Consider the following 21,837-nt stretch of genomic DNA (forward strand, 5'->3'; position numbering starts at 1 on the left):
AGTGCCAGTACATCTCGCGGCCGGGTGAGTTCTGCGTATGCTCAGCACGAGCCCCAACTGAGGTCGCACGCCGTGGTGCGTTCTGCGCATGTTCAGTGTGGTTCACCAGGTTGGGTCGGGCGCCTGCGCCGTAGACGGAGTCAGGGCGGGGGCGCAGCCGCGCTGAAGCCTGGCAGCCGGCGATGGCGGCCGTGGCGGCGTTAGGGGCTGCGGGCCCATGAGGCGGCCCAGGCCCCGCGGACTCAGCACAGCGAGGAAGGGGCGGCGGAGGCGCTGCTCGCATCCAGGCCATGGCGGGCGTGTTCGACATTGACCTGGACCAGCCCGAAGACGCGGGTTCGGACGAGGAGTTGGAGGAGGGGGTGAGCGGGGGGAGCCTGAGCCGGCGAGGGGCTGAGAGGGAGCGGGCCTCGCCAGGGGCAGGGCGGGGGGACCCGGCCCAGTCCGGTGAGCGGCCCGACCTGGCGTCCGAGGGGAATCCGGTCGGGCGGCGGACTTGGAGGAGGGGTCCGCTCCGGTGAGTGGCCCGATGCGCGGAGGCGGGTGATGGGGGCCGGCCTAGCGAGCGGGAGAGGAGGGGCGGCCTGTTGAGGGAGCGAGGTGTCCTGCCTGGGTGACAGGCTGCCTGCTTCTGTGGCAGTTGCTTCGCCACCCATGGCGGGTGGCACCGCTCTGGGGGTGCGGTCGGAGGGGCTGGTAGGTGACGCGTCCCCCGACCTTAGCCCTAGGCAGCTACTGCCCGGGTGGCGCCTTGTTTTAGCGCCGATGTGCCCCACTCAGGTGACACGTTCCGTTCCCCCTTCATATTTGGTGGCTTCCTCCCCGCCCGGCTTTTGAGGTGACGGCTGAGACCTGCACACTGCTGCGGCGGGACGTTTATTTCAGGAGGCATGTCTGCACCGTGCCTGGCATTTGTAGTTATAACACTTTCCCATAGTGGAGAACTCAATCTTGTACTCAAGATAATACGTTTGAATGGGATCAAATCTTAAGTAACCGTGACTTCTTTTTCTAGGAATAGATTTCTTGATCTAAGAATTGTCAGTGATTGCATACTAGCTGGCTTACGGTAATATGCCAGGCTAAATTTGAGGATGCTTTTATGTGTGAACGAGTGGGTTGTTTTACCTTTTCTAGTATATAATTTAAAAAAAACAAACCCAGGACTAATTATTTTCAGATCAAAATAGTTTGATGTAAGTGTCCCACACATTAGATCAGCCCAGAAATGCTAATCTATATTGTAAAATTTGTAATCATCACTTCTGTGCTAACATCTAAAGTCAGAGATGGCATGGTATTTACCAGAGGTGGTTTTTACTACCCTGGGAAAAACTAATTAGTCCCAGTTTAAGGCATTTTCTGCTTTAAGAACTATTTTGTTAATGCATACCATATTACACTTATTGTTAGTTAGGTCTTCAAATTGTGGTTATATAAGGCAGTAGATTAATTAATTTTAATTAATAATTAATATATCATAGATTAATTTAGAGTTTTACAAATAAAAAGTAGAACTGCAGTGGTTGTAATAGTAAATATGTAATTATAACACTGAACATCTGAACGTCTGTATACATTTTGGTTCAGTATTTTCTCAAGGAAGTCATACATGTCATGACTTATTTCAGTTTTCAATATTGTATAGACAAAAGTCAAAGACATTTGGTTGTATGAAAACTGCAATAGTGCAGAGTTGTAGGCTTGAAGCATTAAGCAGTCAGAAGCATTCAGCATTTCAGACTACCCATCCAGGTCCATTTGGCAATTCAACGTTCTGTAGCAGAAGACCAACTTTGATATAGTGGATAGACTGAGACTATTCCTCTACTGTGAATGGATGTATCCAGAGTTTGACAAGATTTGTTCCTGTCCTTGCTGGACACTGATGCAATTAGTTTTACCAGTTTTCTGGTTTAAACTAGGTTTAAGATGGTATTTATCAGTGCTGTGGCCAAACTACTTTTTTCCCCAGGGAATTGTCAGTCCTGTCTAAAGTGTACAGGCATTGAACTGCAAGAAGTTTATAGTGAGTACCAGGTACAGAAGAGTGATGAACGTTACAGCATCTCCAAAATAGACTGAGCGCCTCACCTTATGTCAAGCTCCTATTACCTTGTCAATCTGATGTTGCTCTTGATCTTGTCTCTTTAGGGTTGTACCATTACAGTCTGAAACCAGCCATTGCTTTCAGTATTTTTACACAGATTATTTGGTATCGGTCAGTGTCAATAGTTTAAAAACAGTAAAGGCATTATTTTGCTGGCGCACTATAGCCACTATAATTTCTCAACTTTAAAGAAAAGACCCTGGGAGCAACATCAGTAACCAACAAAATAAAATGCCTGGCTAAAAATGCCCCTCACATCGCATCTTGAAGGCTGCCAACAGGCTCAGATGGTCCAGTGAGCAAATTGCGGTACTAGAGTTCCCCAGAGTTTAACCATAAGGACTGAGAGTCCGAGAATCCTAGTTCATCAGTTATGACCGTCCTTTCCCATAAATGTGGGTAATATTTGCAGCACAATTTCCATTAGAGTTAATGCCTATTCACAAGCAAACTTGGCTCTCAGGCAGGATGAACAACTGTGCTGTGGGACAACCAAATTCAGTTCATGACTACTCTCTCTTTCAGTGTTAGTAACACTGGAAGGGAGAAAAAAACAATAAAATAAGGCTTTTGAAAAACAAATAAGAGTAGAGTTACTGTAGACTTAGTATAGTTAAAGCAAAACATAGAACCAGAGAGGCAAACACAAGAGCAAATAATTTGATGGGGGAGGATCAATGGGAAAGCATGCGCTTTAACTGAAAGCTACCTCCAGGTGGCATAGTGCGTAACTTTGAGGAACAGAAAGACATCTCTGAACTGAGAGTTTGAAATCATCAAACGGAATGTGAGCTAGGGTGACCAGATGTCCCTTTTTTATAGGGACAGTCCAGTTTTTTGGGACTTTTTCTTATATAGGTGCCTATTACCCCCTACCCACTGTCCTGTTTTTTCACAGTTGCTATCTGGTCACCCTAATGTGAGTTGGATGTGAAGCTACATTAGACTAGGTAATCTTGCAGCTGGAAAGTTTTCACTCCAAAAAGCTATCATAGCATCAACAAGAACAAGTGCTGTTACAGGTGTGCCTACAGATATGGCTAACCTAGGAAATGAAATTGCCACAAGACTTCTTCTGACTAGGGAGATTGCACTTAAGTCATAGTTCTTGGTTGCCACAGAGTTTTACTGAATATAACAGCAGCTTTAACATTTATCTCATCTGTAAGAAAGTCAAATGACAGTAAATGCAAACCAAAGTGAGACTGTCCAGCTAGAACAACACTAGTCTTCAAATGCTTGGTTGTCTGAGATGACAAGAAGGAAGACCCATGGCTTCTTGAATGAAAAGCAGATTTAAAAAAAAAGAAACTTTTAAAAAACAAATTTAATGCTGATGAAAATGAGACTTGGAAAATGAAAGCCTCTGTTTACATAACAAGACCAATGTGACTGGCAGTAGTGCAAGCAGTAACATGTTTTCCTAACCAGTATAAGTCAAGCCTACTTGAATCATGGTATGATTGTCAAATAATTGTGGCTGAGTTGCAGACAAGACATGGAAAATCATGGAAAAGTAATAATGGACCATTATTATTTGCGATAATTTGGAAAAGCCAGAGAAGACCTATTTGTTTAAGAAAAATTTGCTGGTGTAATATAAACACTTAAGTATTATGTTATGCTTGCTAATTTTTTTGATAACCAGACATTTTGCTGCCACTATATTACAGTAATTAATGCATGGGGCTGACAGCGGGAGCCCTGCTGCCATCAGCTTGGATAAATGGGGTTGTACTGTACTAATGGGGAAAAAAGTGTGTTGCAAACCTCAAAATGTATGCAAAATTGTGGACTGTGCAAAGTAAGCTAATTAAAATCAGAATTGCAGTGGAAGCCTAACATTGCGGGATCCACAATATCATGAATATTATTGAATATTTTACAATGTAAAAATGAAAACTGCAGCTTTCAGACCTTTGTATGGCTTCCCTCCCCTAATTTTTTAGGAATTTCACAGTTAATTCAGTATATCTGTTTCCAGTTCCCTTAGTTATCTGGTTCCACATAAACGCAGCTCCTGTAGAGGAAACCTTTGTACAGGATAGCCATTATATGTATGAGTCCTATTCACCAAAATTCTTACATGAACACAGGTGTAAAAATACGAATTACAACACCATTGCATTTTTACAGGGTTTATCTGGAGTTGGATTCATTGCTGCATGTACAAACATAATCAGATAACTGCAGTTAGCTAAAAAAGTAATGGGTCCCCCTGCTGTAATTGTGGGATCCTTGGGAATTTTGCAACTTTTCTGCAGAACTCTTTAAATGTTTTGTGAAAGCCTATCATACAAAGTGCTTTCTTCTGATAATTTATTGCATATTACTACTTGGCCAGTTTAACAAATTTTAGAGCAAAATCAGTCAGACCGTGACATGTTTTTGGTTTTTTTTAAACAAAGCTTACTGTTTGTACTCACTGTTTTTGTTTACAGCTATGGTATTATTGTAGTAACTTTTTAAAACATTCTCTCCCTCCATCCCAGGGTCAGTTAAGTGAAAGCATGGACCATGGAGGAGTTGGCCAATATGAAATGTAAGTTCCTATTAGAAAACATTTCTATAATATTCATGATATCTACAGTTTTCTCGACTTTAATAGAAAAATTCAAGTTTTATAGGTATATCTTGTAACAAAAAAATTCTTTGGAGAAATAGGTAACAATCTGCAGTGTCTTACATTTTGTATCTTACTTGTCCCTACACTTTTACTTTATTTGAATGCTATTTGTAATCAGGCTCATTCTGATATATTAAATATTAATAATATAGTGCACTTTTATAAAACCCAATTTATCAAGAGATCGCAGAGGACTTTATGCTCCTTAAGCTCCTGAATACTCATTTAAAGATGGATGTTCCTGAAAGGTGCTATAGCATGCTTTCATAATCAGTATAAGTCAAGCCTAATTATGAACTCCATTATAGGCTACATCAATTTATTACCTTTCTGGGGGGAAAAGTTCAAAAACTACTTTAGTTTGAACAATTTCACTGTATGAAACCTTGCAGCCCCCTGTGAAGTGGTAGATATCTCCATTTTACAGAAGTTTCTGACAGTGATGGAGAGGTTTTGGTGTTTGCAAGTTCACACAGCAAACCAGTGGCAGATAGGGGAATAGAATTCAGGAGTTCTGACTTCAAGTCTTCTAGAAAACATTGCTGCACTTAAGTCTCATTAAAACTATTTTGTTTGCTTCAGGGCTAAGTCTGAAAATGCATCATGTTGGAAGACTCAGTGAGAACATGGTAGCGACAGCTAAAACACAATTCAGACTTGTCAGTATAGACAAGACCAAACTGTGTTACTGACTTATACTTTGCAGGGCTTAGCATAATTTAGAAACATTATTAAGTATTGGGTTAATCCTCTACTTTGGCAAGATTGAACCATATTTTAGTTTAACATTACTATTTTTGCAAGGTAGTAAGACTTTCATTGTGTAAATATGACCCTACAAATCACACCTGGGAGTCCCATAACTTTTAATGGAATTTATAAACCTAATTTTTTTTTCAGGGTAACAGCAATGCTCCTCAATTAATTAAATTACCAAGAATGCCTGTTTCAGTCTTCAGAACATGTACACTTATATAAAATGTCATTTCAGGAAATGCATGACTCTGTGAATCCTAGGAACTTTCCAAATTTCTGCATTATGCAAGCTGCCACTCATTGCTATACATATACATTAATAGAATTCCTGGTGTTACAATTCTGGACATCTCCTAAGCAGACTGTCAGTTGTGCCAGTGAATATAATGTGCTTTCTGCAGAGAAATTTGCATGATTATTGTTTCTTTAACTTGATTTAATTTTGTAATACACTGTTTTGTCTTTATTCAGTGGCATGGAACATTGTGAAAAATTTGAGATTTCGGAAACGAGTGTAAACAGAGGTCCAGAAAAGATCCGACCAGAATGCTTTGAGTTACTACGTGTACTTGGCAAAGGAGGTTATGGAAAGGTACAAAATGTTCACCTTGGAAAGTCCATTATCCATCACAGTGGAGGCAATCAAAGAATTTTCTTGTTGGCTGCCTGATATATGTCCCAACACTTACATTCTGTTTCCAGAAAAATTCTGCCTTTCCAGAGGCAGTAATGAGCTGATGCAGACCAGTGTCCAGTATGAAGTCACCATTCTTTTTTATTGGCAATGCATTTGATCAAAATTGACTTTAGTGATTGTACAACTTTACCACCAATTGGGAATAAAAGAATTTAAGGTATATATTTGAATTCTAACTGCCACTGTGACTTATAAGGAATTTATTTACTTTTGTTCCATAGGTTTTTCAAGTACGAAAAGTAACAGGAGCAAATACTGGAAAAATTTTTGCCATGAAAGTTCTTAAAAAGGTAACTTGAGCTTCACTTTTGGCTGCTTTCCAATCCAAAAAAGGGTTTTTTGTCCCTTTTAGAATGTAATTACTATATAATAATTGTTCTAATCTGCCAAGATTGAACATTTGTCATTCATGTGGTAAAATTAATCTTTACATCCATTTAAATTAGAATATGTATTTTTATCACATTTTCTATTACATCTATTGTGTGCTTCTAGGCAATCGGTCTCTCTATTTTTAATTAATTTAAAAACATGAGTGTGATTTCATATTTAACAATAACGCAAGAAACTAAGCAGTTTTTTATTATGTTGCTGACTCAGAGTGTTATTGTGACAATTATGTGGAGACTTCTGTAAATTGGGAATAGAACCCTATGTAGAATTCTGCCTCATTTAGGAATCCCATGTTCTTCGCGCTCATGTAATTTTTCTTTGTTCTGTAGGCGATGATTGTAAGGAATGCAAAAGATACAGCACACACAAAAGCTGAGCGTAATATCCTGGAGGAAGTGAAGCATCCCTTCATTGTAGATTTAATTTATGCCTTTCAGACTGGTGGAAAACTCTACCTCATCCTTGAGTATCTCAGTGGTCAGTATATTTAATTCTGCTACACAGGAGCTTTTCAGTATCCCTTATTTAATCTGAAAAGTTCTTATTTTTTCCCTTTATAAAATCCCAGCTAAGCGCTCATAGTTGACTTAAATTATTCTGCACATTTTCATAATTAATGTGAAACCCATAACTCAATCTATATAAACTGCATAACAAAACTGATGTTAAGAATATCTTACAGGGAAGTAAAGGAGGGGGAATTTCTAATTATCAGATACCAGGAATTCTGTCTCCAGGGTCTTGCTCTGACTCCTGATTGATACTTCCTGTATTAAGTGAATATTCACCCACTTTTCACACATTAACAACGCTGGATTAAAATAGTCTTCTGCAGAGCATAATTCCATCATTTGTCCTTTAATAAGGGAATGTGTAGTAGTTTAATTATGATTAAAAATGAAAAAGTACAGAAATATGGATTCTTGCTTCTAACATCTTATTTTCCTCTTGTAGGAGGAGAACTATTTATGCAGTTAGAGAGAGAGGGAATTTTTATGGAAGACACAGCCTGGTATGTGAAACAACATTGGCACTTTTGTGGCTTAGTAGAATTCAAGAGAGAAACATACAATTGTATTTTAATAATCTAATTTAATGAGCTACACAGTTCAATGAGCCTTTCGTGGAGGTGGTGGCTGTTCTGTATATCTTACTCTGCTGCATCTCTGACCAGCTAGTGTTGGAATGGCATTACAGTCTCTGAGAAGATTTACTGCCCACCCAATTGAAGGTTGTCACTATGTTCTACTGGAACTTAGGCATGTGCTTGCAGAGGGGGTACACTTGAGTTGGTGGGGAATGGCAGCCTACACCAGAATTTCTAGGAATCTTCTGCATGAAAGAAATGTTCAAAACCTTGCTTTGGGTACATTATGTAAAAGTTTGTAGCTTCTAGTGGCTGCAGTTCACTTTTAGAAGTGGTGTAATTACTGTATTTATCCTACTCTTTCTGAGCACATACGTGAAGAAAGAACTGAACTGTGTAAATGATCATTTTGCTTAGAGAGCCTTTTCTGTAGCTACATTTCACACATGACCTAGGTCAATGAAGTACACCTTCTTGATTAGGCTTTACACAGCACACAAGAGGGGATGATAGCTCCATCTTCCCACAACGTATGCTGTGAGTGTTTTGGAACAGCTCAGATGTACATATAGGATTGCAGCTTTATGCTACAGAGAGCACTGCAGCGCAGAGCTTTCCTCTTCCTTTCTCAGAACAGGGAATCAGTTTAGAGCTAGACTTAATGACCAGCGAATTCAGATCGCAACAAAATTATTCAAGACAGAGTAACTACTAAGCAAATTAACCTAATGCTGATGGTGTAATTTTGCTGTTCCATTGTGTCCCTATGCCCTTTGGCAAATAAACCTCAATAACATAATTATTCTACTAATTTATTCTATGATGCACATTTAACTATACTTTCAAGGAATCATTGCTATGTACTAGGAAGTATAATTGTTTTAGTGCTTAAGATGCTTTGTGTGGCTGAAAGAGTTTAATTGTATCAAATCCCTTTTGTTTCAGCTTTTACTTGGCAGAGATCTCAATGGCTTTGGGGCACTTACATCAAAAAGGAATCATCTATCGAGATCTGAAGCCGGAAAATATCATGCTTAATCATCAAGGTGGAAATATAGTAAACAATTGTGTAGCCAATAATCCTCTCAAAATCCTTTCTCACAGGTCACAGCATAATATAAAATTACCTCAGAAAACTGTTACTACTGTTACCTTTCTTTATTCCTGATACACCCATACAAATAGCTGCCATTTGCTAACCTATAGTCATGGCATGGAGTTCGTTGTAGTAGTTACAGTACTTTAGTACTGGAAGTGGCAGAACAAATTGGTCAGGAAGGGGCAAGAGACTTTTAGGGTAAACCCACTGAAGACTTTTCTATTCACTAGTGGGATATTCTCATGCTGCTGAGTCATCTATGCATGATATCTGAATTCAAACCTGCTCTGTAATTTTCATGTTTACAAATAACTATGCTAATACTGATGTTCTAGCTTTTTAAAAAGAAACAAAAAAAACCTGTCACTTTACTTGATCGTAGCAGCAAGTTCAAAGCTCTGTGTGTGTTGAGCACTAATGCCTGCAGCACTATTGATTAGTGCCAGCAAACCCTAGCATTAAAGAGCTAAAAGACTACTTTTAAGCAAGGTGTTCACTGAGTGTGAATGTTTACTAGTGCTTAGTGGTTCTGGAGAGTGAAAGTTATAGATTAGAAATGAATTGTGACACTGACTTGGGTTTCTAAATTATGGAGTAAGCATAAGACTAGGTGACTTGATTGTACTGCTGCCCAGATGAAGTCTTTTATAGATATGTTTGCATATATTTAAAAAATGTTGTATAAGATTAATTAAAAAAACCTTACTGCATTGTGCAAATCAACAACTTGATTCTATATGAAGGGGAATAAGCTCATATAAAAACACAGTCAGCTACTTAGATCTATCTGTTTCTTTGTGCCTAACTAGTAGAAGGATTGCAATAGGATGTGAACAATTAGTTTGTGAGTTTCTACAGGTCTAAGTAATGAGAACAGAACATGAAGAAACAATATTTTCATGGCTTTGAGAGTCTCTTGGTGGCTTTGCTGTGTTTTTGTTCCTCTCCACTGAGTGACGACCCTTTTTCATGCAAAAATAAGCCTGTATCTTCATTGAGTGTAGTTCTAAGATTTTTTTTAAATGACTAAAGTCATTTTTCACTCTGATGCCTGCTGGGAAGAGTCCTGTTTTGTTACTGTAGACAGGAATAGACATATTTGCACTGTCCATTTTATAAATTACATTTATGTTGACTTGCAGATATGCATGTAATTCTGTTGTCAGAATTCTGAGTGATTTTAGAATTAGATGTTTTTTTTTATTTCAGGTCATGTAAAACTAACAGACTTCGGACTGTGTAAAGAATCTATTCATGATGGAACAGTCACACACACTTTCTGTGGAACAATAGAATACATGTGAGCTGCATGATGAAACAGAAAAGTATTACTCTGGTCCGGGGGTAATGGCTAAATTTTACCTTTTTTAAGTGATGGTTCAATACGTTCAGTTATTTATGGAACTTTCAGATTATAAATGTGGATTATGTTTAAAAACTTGAAACCTGAGCCATAATTGAGTGTTTAATAAAATACTTCTAATTTTTTTCATTCTAGGGCCCCTGAAATCTTGATGAGAAGTGGGCATAATCGTGCTGTGGACTGGTGGAGTTTGGGGGCATTGATGTATGACATGCTGACTGGAGCAGTAGGTGCACAGTTAAAAACTGCATGCATTTTATTCTACATCACTAATCACTGAAGTTTGTTGGATCATTCAGGTGTAGGAATAGATAGATATGTATGTACTTATATCAGCTGCTGGTAGGAAACCTAACTAAAAAATGGCTAAACATTTTTAACCATGGTCTTGTGCTGTTCTGTAATAGCCCAAGCAAATATTTGGAAGTCACATTTGAAGCAATTATATGCCTGTTTCACTGAAACTAGCCCTGTTCCATGTATGCAAATGAAGAGAGCTGAACAAGTATCAGTTTGTTCCAGTGGTTCTCAAACTGTGGGTCACAAGTTAATTTCAGTGGGGTTGCCTAGGGCTGGCATTAGACTCGCAGGGGCCGAGGGCAGAAAGCTGAAGCCCGAACCCCGCTATCCAGGGCTGAAACCAAAGCCCGAGCAACTTAGTTTCACAGGGCCCCCTATGGCATGGGGCCCGATGCAATTACCCTAAGCATTTTTTATTTAAAATATTAACTATTCTGGAGTAACACAGGGCACTGGGGTCATGTGGTAATTTTTGTTGTCACGAGCGGGGTTGCAGTGCCATAAAGTTTGAGAATGACTGTGCTAGAGTTTTTCACGTGTGTTGTTCTTCACACTGCAATGATGTTTTTCAGCCCCCGTTCACTGGGGAGAACCGAAAGAAAACCATTGACAAGATTCTCAAATGTAAACTCAACTTGCCTCCCTACCTCACGCAAGAAGCCAGAGATCTGCTTAAAAAGGTAAAGTTTTAATTAACGTTAAACCTATATGTATATGCAGATATTAGAAACCCACTGATCAATATTACTGTGCTGCTTTTTCCCAGGTGAATCATAGTGCTACTATATTTCAATCAACTTAATCTTTTAATGGAGCTCAGTTCAGTCTTCAAGTTGCATGAGGCAGAAAATAATGCTTTGTTTGAAAACACAATTCTGAAGTTGTTTTTGTTTTGAGAACTGCCTTAAGATTGTTAACAGAGACAATGTGGATGAGATAATATCTTTTATTGGACCAACTTTTGTTGAACAGAGAGACAAACTTTCGAGCTTACACAGAACTTTTCTGTGTAAGCTCAAAAGCTTCTCTCTCTCCAACAGAAGTGGTCCAATAAGAGATATTATCTCACCCACCTTGTCTCTAGTATCCTGGGACCAGCATGGCTACAACAGCACACATACAATAATGGAAGATATTAAAATTGTTTGTAATTTCATTGTATGGTAACTACTACGTGGTTAGTCCAAATAATATTTAACACAGATGTAAAATATTTCTCTTAATGACTCTTAATATAAATACTCTTTAAAAATTGTTTAACCATTTCAATAAATTGTTTCCTTGGTGTTTTTCTCCTCTAAGCTGCTAAAAAGAAATGCTGCCTCACGTCTAGGAGCTGGTTCTGGAGATGCTGGAGAAGTTCAGGTAGATCAAGAGAAATTAAACAAGATTATCATATTGAGAAACAAGATTCAAGGATAGTCCAAGAAGAATAGATATGGGAGAACATGTCATTCTCTGAAGCATAGTGAGAGCAGAGGCAGGGATTTAGACAAATAGTCAATTGTTTCCTCTGAGGAATTTAAGGAAGGGTTAGATAGATATCTAAGTAATAAAGGGCTCAAGGAAACAGTTAGTGAGGTAAAGGATGGGGTCCTGAGGATTTATTTGCTCTCCTCCCCCTGAAATTTTTTTAGCTTTCCTATATCCCATTTCCCCCTTCCTTTATTAGTTACTCCGTGAACAAATTGATACATTGTGGTATTCTAGTGGGTTGGTGAATATCGCACACATTATCGCATTTGGGGTTGAGAGTCTTTCAGGAAAGATGTTGTTACACTTTGCACTCATAATGCGAAACAGATCTAACTCAGTTATTCCATCTACTACAAAATTGTTTAAAGCTTGTCCCCAGTCTGCACAGTTTGGGTTTTGTGGCTGTATGTAAACCTCTCCTGTACAACTCACATCATTCCATATTTTAATAGTTTTATGGTTAATTGTGTCAGTTTTTATGACATTGCTAGTAGAAATTCATCTGAAATATTTTCAAGAGATGTAGATGTGCGTGGCACATCAGCTAGATTGGTAACATGGAGTTAATTTCTTTTGTAACTTGAACAGATCAGAAACTAAAAGAAAAATATTAGAACAAAAGCTTACCTATGCATAAAAGTGACAATAAGCATAATGTGCAGAATGGCAATATTTCACTATTCCCAGCAAGTTTATAGCAGAAGATAAGATATTAGGTACTGAGAAGCTCTCACAAATCATTGTCCGTCATCCTTATGTTCTAAAGGATGGCAAATTTCCCCAAATTTCTCTATTTAGAAGGTGTCACTTTCTAAAAAGCCAATACATCTGCCATACATACAGACAAGTCTTTGATTGGTGGTGGTGGTAGATTTTTGCATCTATGAAGTTAAATACATTTGGCATGTAATATCCCTAAGAAGCTCGTATGTACTATCACACTGAAATCATAAACAATGGAGTGACTGTGGTATTACTGCATCTCATACATTTTCAGTCAGTATCAGATTTGATGTGTAGGCAAATGAAATTCCCAGTCTACATTTCATTAAACCTCCAACTGTCATTTTCTTTTAATCCACTATTTCACTGCTGGTGACAAATATACACAGTGAAGAACTGTGAATTTAGAACTTAATTTTGCTAGCTTGAGGCAGTTTCATGAGGAAATCCTGATACAATCACACATTTTTCTGAAAGTTTATATTTAAGAATTTTTTAATGACAATTTTAAGCTATTTGTGACTATTCTAATAGAGCACTGTAGGACAAATAATAGATGCTGCACTTGAAGTACACACAGTTTTGGAAGGAAAGGAGCCCAAAGTTGAGGTCTAAAGAGACCTAGCTTATTATTCCTCAGACATTCTCATCTTAGCTAGCTTTATGAACATTAGAAAATATAGTTCATTTGCCTATGTACAAGGTCAACAAGTATCCATTCTTAATTTATTCCAGGAAGACCAATTATGCTTTTCATTCTTCTGAATTTTCTTAGGCTCACCCTTTCTTCAGACACATTAACTGGGAAGAGCTGCTAGCTCGGAAGGTGGAACCTCCCTTTAAACCATTATTGGTACGTACCGGGAGTACAGTAAATTGTTTGTTCCTTGTATGTCTTTTAGCAGCAGTTCTCAAACTTTGATTTACTATATTGGATCTAAAACTCAAAAGTACTTGTCATTCTACCCTTGTAACTACTCAGTTATAATGGATTTATACTCTGATAAACTGACCCATATATTACAGTTTGAGAACCACTGCTCATAGTACTGTAAAAGCTGCACACTTAATTGAAATAACTTCAGTTACTGGTACTCAGATGTAGCATTGCTATCAGAGCTAGGTTAGAAGAAACCACCCATCTCAGAACTTTCCATAGGGCCCTTTTGAGAACTGATGTCAGTAAAAACACTCAGGAATTAAAAGGCCTTGTCATAACTGCTCGTCCACAGACACTTGCCATTGTACTAAGGACACTGGATAGCATTACTGTGTTCCTCCCACCTCAACTACTGTATCCTGTCCACAGGGGAGGAAATTGCTTTTTTTTGAGTGGATGGGGTCGGGAAACCCAGTACAGAGCCAGTGGAGACTCTTCCTTCTTACTTTTACTGATTATTTTCCTTTAATCCCAGATTGTGGAAGAAGTGGAGCAGTTCCATTTCAATTTTACATTCTCTTATTTGTAACCTTCTGGCTATACAGGCTCAGAGGTGCGATTCTTACTTCTGAATTTGTTTCCAAGCATCAAACATGCAGCCAATACTTGGGTGAAACTAAAATTTTAAATAGTCACTCAGTAAAATGTGAATCAAGTCACTTTATTCAACATCTTGAGTGTTACCTCACTAATATTTATCCTGCACATAGTTGTACAAGCATCATTTAACTTCAATCTTAAAATGGCAGTATTGTTAATAAGGCCCAAGCCCCTAATCTATTAGACTGCAGTTCAAAAAAGAGGCTAATATTTATGAAAATGTCACCGGTACAAGATGACTGAACTTGCATTTTATAACTTCAGCAAATTCTGTAGTTTGCTAATCAGTTGTACAAATCAAATTGTTAGAAATTTTAGCTTCACAATTGTATAGAGATCTTGCCTTACTTTAGCAATGATTGAGGGAATCTGTGAGAAGACATAAATTGGGAGAACTGCCATTGGCAAAATCTGTTCAATTCCTCAGCTGAACAATAGACAGTTATTTGGTAGTCATTTATTCAGTTAATGATTTCTGTGCTTAGCAAGACAAGCATTTTGCTTCTATGAAAATGTGCTGGATTATTTAGTGTGTGAAATTCCAGTAGACTAACTGGTGTAACTTCCATACCGGGAGTGACTCAGTGTTTAGCTCTCACAAGAAACTGGCATTTGTTTCTATTGTAATTTGAGATTATTTTAAAGGCATCTTTTTAATTTGTGTTCCTTTTTGATCCATAATTCTCGCCCCTCCCCCTTGCCTTTATTTCTCAGTGTCAGTGCCCATAGTGACCTCCCACTGGCAACGGCAGGATTCCGACTCCTCTCCAAGGTTTTACTACAGCAGAGCTCTGCCAAAAACCTATGGAATGAACTCCATCCAGAGGCTTCACTGATCACCGCTAAGCCATTTGGTTGATATCTGTATTATAAACCCTTAATCATTTTGTTTTTGCAAAGCAATCCGAAGAGGATGTGAGCCAGTTTGATTCAAAGTTTACACGTCAGACACCTGTTGATAGTCCAGATGACTCAACTCTCAGTGAAAGTGCCAACCGGGTCTTCCTGGTAAGTGAGCCAGGGATCTGTGCGCGTTGACTTTGGAGAGGTACATTGTGTTCTTGTTTGGAAATGGTATAGCGCATTTCAGGTGAATTCCTTCCATCTCTGGAAAGAAAAGGTTGAATCTTACCACTTGTAAGAGTGACAACTATTTGTGTCAGACAAGTTCTAATGCATCAAAATTTTAAATTATATTACTCCTTGCAGAAGGGTAGCTTCTTTTTGGCCATTTTGGCTTGTAGCCTTTGATATTTACTTAGGCTGGGTTACACTGTCATTTTTACACAGGACAATAAGATTCTAGATTTTAAAGGGAATCTTGTTCACATTTTATAGTAAAATGGACACTAATCCTAAATTGCTGAAGGAGCGGAATTGCTTATTACTTCAATAGGAACGCAGAGAGAACTATGTCCAAAGTGGTTACCTTGTAGATGAAAATTATGTTGTCTTTGAGCTTTGCTTATATGGATCTATAATCTGAACAGCAATCTTTGGGCTGCCCAAGCACCCTGCCTATATCCGTGGAGGGGAATTACACTTGCATTCCTCACCTAAGGAATTAAGGAGTCATAGTACCAGCCATCCCTTAGGTCGTTCTGCTAGCACTTTAGAGGACAGGATTAGAATTCAAAATGACTTTGACAAATTGGAGAATTGGTCTGAATTCAACAAGTTGAAATTCAGTAAAGACAAGTCCAAAGTATTACATTTAGGAAGGAAAAATCAAATGCACAACTACAAAAATGGGGAATAACTGGCTAGGCAGAAGACAGCTGGAAAAGATCTGGGGGTTCTAGTGAATTGCAAATTCAGTATGAATGATGCAGTTCTGAAAAAGGCTAATAACATTCTTGTGTATATTAACAGGAGTGTTGTATGTAAGACTCTGGAGGTTATTGTCCCGGTTCATTGCTCAGCACTGGTGAGGCCTCAGGTGGAGTAGTGTGTCCAGATGTGGGTGCCACACTTTAAGAAAGATGTGGACAAATTGGAGCGAGTCAGGAAGAAAGTAACAAAAATGATAAAAGGTTTAGAAAACCTGACCTATGAGGCAAGGTTGAAACTGGCCACATTTGGTCTTCAGAAAAGAAGGCTGAGGGGAAATGTGATAAGACTTCAAATATGTCAAGAGCTGTTACAAAGAGGATAGTGATCAATTGTTCTTCATGTCTATGTTCTTAATCTGCAGCAAAGGACACTTAGGTTAGGACGTCAGGGTTAGGAAAATCCTTTCTAGCTATAAGGATAGTTAAGTCTGGGAATAGGATTCCAAGGGAGGTTGTGACATCCCCATTATTGGAGGTTTTTAAGAAGAGATTGGAGAAACATCTGTCAGGGATGGTCTGGGTGTACTTGGTCTACCTCAGCACAGAGGGCTGGACTAGCAGACTTCTTGAGGTCCCTTCTGGCCCTACATTTCTGTGATTGTGTGGTCATAAAAATAAACCTTCCCTATCAATCACAATGAAGTTATTCTTGTCTTTCAGGGGTTTACGTATGTGGCTCCATCCGTACTTGAAAGCGTAAAAGAGAAGTTTTCTTTTGAACCAAAAATTCGATCACCTCGCAGATTCATTGGCAGTCCTAGGACACCAGTCAGGTATTTTTTTAACAATTTACTTTTCAGTGAGCAATTGTAAATTATCTCCATTAAAAACATTAATAATTTGACCTTTTTTTCTGGAAGAACTAGGGTGCTCATTTTTAAACACAACATGCTTTCTGCACATTTTACAAGCATCTTCCCTGCAGGCAAGCTTACGTTTGGCAGCACAGGAAATTCTGATCTGCCTGATACACGTTATTGGTACATCCTGTCATTCTGGTGGCTTCAATACACCATCCTCTAAAACTGCTGCTGGATCCTCTATGTGTTTCTGTGCTGCTCATGATGAGAGTAATGTTAGCACAAAATTTCCCTTCTTCCACACACCTACAAGCATGTTACATGGTGAATGCCAAATGAGAAAAGTCTAGTATCAGTGTGTCTAGTTTATAGTGAGTTTTGGTAGGAACTAGCCCAGATACATGCTTCTCTCAAACCAAGGAAGTGGAAGCAAAAATTAAACACTTCAGAGAACAGGCATTTATGCTCCACTTCTTGCAGTGTGAAGGAAATGTCTTAGCTTCGCATGTATCCTCAATGCTAAGTGATTTATATTTTTTGTCTTAAAGCCCTGTAAAGTTCTCCCCTGGGGATTTCTGGGGAAGAGGTGCTTCAGCCAGTGCACCAAATACGCAGACACCTGTGGAATATCCAATGGAGACAAGTGGAATAGAACAAATGGATGTGACAGTTTGTGGAGAGGCCTCAGCACCACTTCCAATACGACAACCAAACTCTGGGCCATATAAAAAACAAGCCTTTCCCATGATTTCCAAACGGCCAGAGCACTTGCGCATGAATCTATGACAACACAACCTTTTTTTTTTTCTTTTTTTAAACCCATAAAGGTGGAAAAACAAAGAATGGACATAAGCCCCCTGCCAGTTTAAATGTGAGGGCTCATATGGTTTACTTTTTAAAAGTGACAGTATCAGAGTCATTGCACAGAACGACTTGGAAAGAAAAAAACAAACACATGGATTTTTTTCTATTAATCAATGGTGCATAAAAAAACTTAAGCAAAATGGTATTGCAGAACTTTAGGCACATCAACTAACTGATTCCCAGTGACATCATCTCGCCTTATCAAGGATTTTTCAGGTTGATAGCTTGAAACTGACAGTATTAAGGGTAGGATGTTGCTCCAGAATCACTGTCTAGTCATGATTGTGTCAAGAAGGGTTAGCCCTTTCACTAGGCAGAGTGTGAAATGCCTATAATTCTTGCGTCTGAGGATTAATTAGCATGCAAGCTTGATCCAACTGTTTCCTACAATGGTGTGGAATCAAAGATGAAAGATAAACTTAACAATTGATGTTTCACGTGAAAACAACTTAATGAATTTTTTTTATATAAATATATATTTTTCAAATAGATTTTTTGATTCAGCTCATTATGGAAAGTATCCCAAAATTTAAAACAATTATTTGTTGGTGTGAAGAAAAGGTAGACTGACTGACTTCTTTTTCTTCTCCTGGTGAAACAGTACATTAGTAAAGGAATCATTGTTAATTACGTACATGGCTATTGGGGGTAAGAGGAGGGAGAGAATTGTCTTATTTGCTTACCCAGTTAAAATATCTATATCTGTATTGCTAAGAAAAACAAATCCTAATCAAATGGCAATGCTGCTATGTTCTAGGCTTAACTGGAAGCCATGGGCTGCCCACACATCCTGCATATTTCATCATTGTCTTTGGCAGACATTTCACTGGAAAAAATTGCCTTTCATTTGTATGCCAGTCATTTGGTTCAAGACAGCTGAACATGTTCAGATTCTTATCCATCTAAACAGGTCAGGATAAAATCCATCAGAAGGCAAGGGTCAGGGAATGCATTGCCACAGTGAACATCTACAAGTTCAACAAGTCATAAGTGACTAAAAGCTTTTCAACTAATGGGTAAGAATTAGAGGGATTTTTGTATGGTTTTTATCTCGCAGTTCCACAAAAATTAAAGTAACTTTTCTCCTGTGCTGGGGCAACAAGTTTGCTGATTGTATTTTAAGACAAAAGAGAGAGAGAGAAAAGTATTAGATGGCCTTTCAATGAATGTCTTCCACAATGGGTCAGAACTTTAGCAACTTAATTTAGGAAACATGTTCTAAAGATACTATTTATGTTCTTGAAATTGTCATTAAATCTGTACAAATGATTTACAGGTACAAAGAATAAAATAAAGGTCACTGTACCTTACTTAAATACTTCCTGCCTTAAAGAAAGCATTTCCATGAACATAGCTGGTGAAAGGGTTAATATCTGCAGAGCTTTACCCTAGTTAGAGTGAGTGTATGATGTGCATGTGTGTGTAAATGATCATGCAACTGCATACAAGTCCTGTCACTTTTCACTTGTCTCACGTTGCATTATCTTTAGTCTGACTGTGCAAAGTCTAGTTCTGGTGTTCATAACAGTAGGGATCTCTATAAATTCTGCTTGCTCTGTGTATAGTGAATCTTCTTGAGCCATAGGATCCAAGCCATAAAACTCTCTAAGCACGTTGAATCCAGTCAGAGAGGCTCCACCTTCTACAACTTGCAAGTCAGTAGGATTGAATGAAATCTTATTAATCCTCCTATAAAATACAAATATCAGTACTTGACTTTTTAATTTTCTTATGATTAACAAAATTACTATTAGCAGTTTTCTTTCTGAGGAGCCTTTGTGGTGGTCTGTTTTTCATTTTTGTAAGGAAAATCAAGTTATGGTAACATTAAAGCTCCACGAGTTTGCCAGCACCGTTGGCACAAAAATTGTACTGGAAGAGAGTGCCATTTTTCATTCTTTTACGGGGCCATTGGTGACGTGTTGTGGAACTGAGATCATAACCCTCATACTCCATACATCTAAAGCACATTTGCAACAGGCATCACTTCAAGCAGTATCTGCTTTGTGCCACTTGTTATAGAGTTTCCAAACATGTTTACTAAATATAGCAGAAGTGATATGAAAGACCAAAATCCAATGATTTTTTTTTTTAAGCCAACCAATTATCTCTTGCTCCTATTTACAAGTAACGGTTGTACTCTGGCTGGCTGGATATAATCATCCAATAGAGTTGATTAGTATGGCTGGCAAGAATGGCAAGAGTTGTTTGTTAGAGTTCATTGCTTAATTACATATCCAGTTTATTATTTTAAAAGTAAATTTCATGTACTATTAAAAATGTTTCGTTGCCTGGACATAAGTCTAATACCCTACCATAACTGTGAAACTTTTGGAGTGTGACTCAGACAGCAAGCACACACTATGCAATATGGTTTATCCTGTATTTATTTGTAAAAATATCAGACATAGATCTTCTTTTTATATATATATATATATATTTATATATATATATATATATATATATATTAGTGTCAATATTAATAGTCATGAACTTTTAAGGGGAGTGGAGTTCAAACTCCTGTGTAGCTACTTCAGACAAATGCTAGTATACAGAGTGCATTGAATATTGGAGAGCTTAACAAGTGCTTTTTTTGTTCATTTCAAAAATTGTCTTAAATTTTTCTTTAGAGTATAGAATCTTATTTTTATTTTTTACAAACTGTGCTTTTTTAATTATAATCACTGAACATTTTGCTATCATTTGACTTTTATAGGATTTTTGTAGCATTACAAAAAATATAGTAAAACTGAGGTTAATATCTGCTGTGGGTAACCATGTAAAAGTGTTAAATCTTAAACTTGAACCAGATTCAATTTTTTTTTACTAGCTGTTAAATTAGAGGGCTATTTTGTTCTACAGTTCATTCTAGAAACTCTAAAGACTTATAGGTTGGCTGTGTTACCAGCATTTTTTTCTTTCCCATTTGATGTGGAACACTTTCAACACTTTCTCTATAGAAGGAGTGATACATACATACATTTGATTCCATTAATGTACTGAACTTTGTAATTTTGGGAATGCTGGAATAATTCCTACCGAGACTGTCTTAATTGTGCCATCTGACATTTGAATGTCATCCTGGTATTAGCTGGTAATAAAAGATAAAAATGCGTCACTTGTTCTCTTGAATATTCCCCCCACACACACTTTTTTTTTTTAAGTGTGTATTCCTATAAGAAAAGCTAAACTTCTGGAGAACAGATATTAATGTTTGTGTTCACTCTAATTCTAGACATATTGGTTTACTTGGGTTTATTGTCTCCTTAATAAATGAGTAACTCCTGGTCTGTTAACAGTCATGGAAGAGTGCATATTCAGATCAAGAGGGAGACTGCAACTCTTTAATATCAGAAAACCCAAGCATTTGTTGCCCTGTCTCTACAGCAATAGTCTCAAGTAATCTGTGTTCACAAAGCAAGATACTGTGTGTTCCATTGTTCCAGGTACTGCTACACTTAATCTACTGGGGGGGAAATTCCTGTTAATCAAGAGTCTGTCCTTATCATGAACAGCACAAGTATTGTCTCAAGGAAATAAGACATTTCTATGCTACATGTGTAGATTCTTGGGGGTTGGGGGTGTGTGGTTCATTGTGTATTTTTACAAACTGTTCTTTTCTGCTATATCAAATTGACTTTGTATCTATCTGTAAAACTCTTCAGCTGCCTTATTAGGAGTGGTATGAGGGTAATCCCCGTTCTGCTTTTCATTTTGTATTTAGTTTACTGTAATAAAATATACTTGATTTCTGAATGGATGTAAATAGCAATTAAATGCAAATTTGAATGAACATATGCTAGTAGAAGTGACTTATTTTTTTTCTTCTCTTAAATAGGGTAACCCCTAAATTTGACAGTTTGGACCTTCATCCATAATTTATACTTCATGAAATGGAGAAAAACCTTAGCAAGTTTTAAGAAGTGGCCCGACTGAAGCTAGATACAACCAAGTAACCTGGTTTATGAAGTGTGGTACCTCAGCTAGGTCCTCAAGCCTTTGAAAGGTGACTGTGAATTGCAGTTAGTTATCCAGTCATCAGTGGTCTGCCTCCTGCAGGGTGAGACATGGATCTCTCTGTGTATATCTAGTTGAAGGCAGAGATTTGGGGGTTGATAGGGAAGCTTCTCTCCCTAGACAGCAGCATGATGTTGACAGGCAGATGAGAGGG

General features: G+C 38.1%; 1 protein-coding gene across 4 annotated transcripts; it reads left to right on the top strand.

Annotated features, from left to right (window-relative positions):
• The first annotated feature begins 110 nt into the window (after positions 1 to 110).
• RPS6KB1 (ribosomal protein S6 kinase B1) lies at positions 111 to 21,459 on the top strand. Of its 4 annotated transcripts, none has more exons than XM_073315190.2 (15): positions 111 to 362; positions 4,603 to 4,652; positions 5,964 to 6,084; positions 6,411 to 6,479; positions 6,912 to 7,059; positions 7,537 to 7,594; positions 8,615 to 8,715; positions 9,978 to 10,068; positions 10,267 to 10,357; positions 11,004 to 11,111; positions 11,734 to 11,796; positions 13,406 to 13,483; positions 15,071 to 15,178; positions 16,663 to 16,775; positions 17,351 to 21,459. In XM_073315190.2, exons 1-15 carry the CDS (start codon positions 291 to 293, stop codon positions 17,586 to 17,588), a joined length of 1,509 nt encoding a protein of 502 aa, XP_073171291.1. In that variant the 5' UTR covers positions 111 to 290; the 3' UTR covers positions 17,589 to 21,459. The 4 variants fall into 4 exon arrangements, 3 of the variants coding, with proteins under 3 accessions (XP_073171291.1, XP_073171293.1, XP_073171292.1); XM_073315191.2 differs by lacking the exon at positions 111 to 362 and adding an exon at positions 406 to 517; XR_012155362.1 differs by lacking the exons at positions 13,406 to 13,483; positions 15,071 to 15,178; positions 16,663 to 16,775; positions 17,351 to 21,459 and having other exon boundaries at positions 10,267 to 10,361.
• The last annotated feature ends 378 nt before the right edge of the window (positions 21,460 to 21,837 follow it).

The sequence above is a fragment of the Lepidochelys kempii genome, chromosome 17 (assembly GCF_965140285.1).
Source record: "Lepidochelys kempii isolate rLepKem1 chromosome 17, rLepKem1.hap1, whole genome shotgun sequence".
In the NCBI taxonomy this organism is placed as follows: Eukaryota; Metazoa; Chordata; order Testudines; family Cheloniidae; genus Lepidochelys; species Lepidochelys kempii.

What these genes read in the sequence shown, in the direction of transcription:
- RPS6KB1 (XM_073315190.2), top strand. Translation starts at nt 291, where the DNA reads ATGGCGGGCGTGTTCGACATTGACCTGGACCAGCCCGAAGACGCGGGT. An exon ending in CCAGAGATCTGCTTAAAAAG is followed by an intron (nt 11,112 to 11,733) that starts GTAAAGTTTTAA and finishes TTCTCCTCTAAG; the next exon opens with CTGCTAAAAAGAAATGCTGC. An exon ending in GTGCCAACCGGGTCTTCCTG is followed by an intron (nt 15,179 to 16,662) that starts GTAAGTGAGCCA and finishes CTTGTCTTTCAG; the next exon opens with GGGTTTACGTATGTGGCTCC.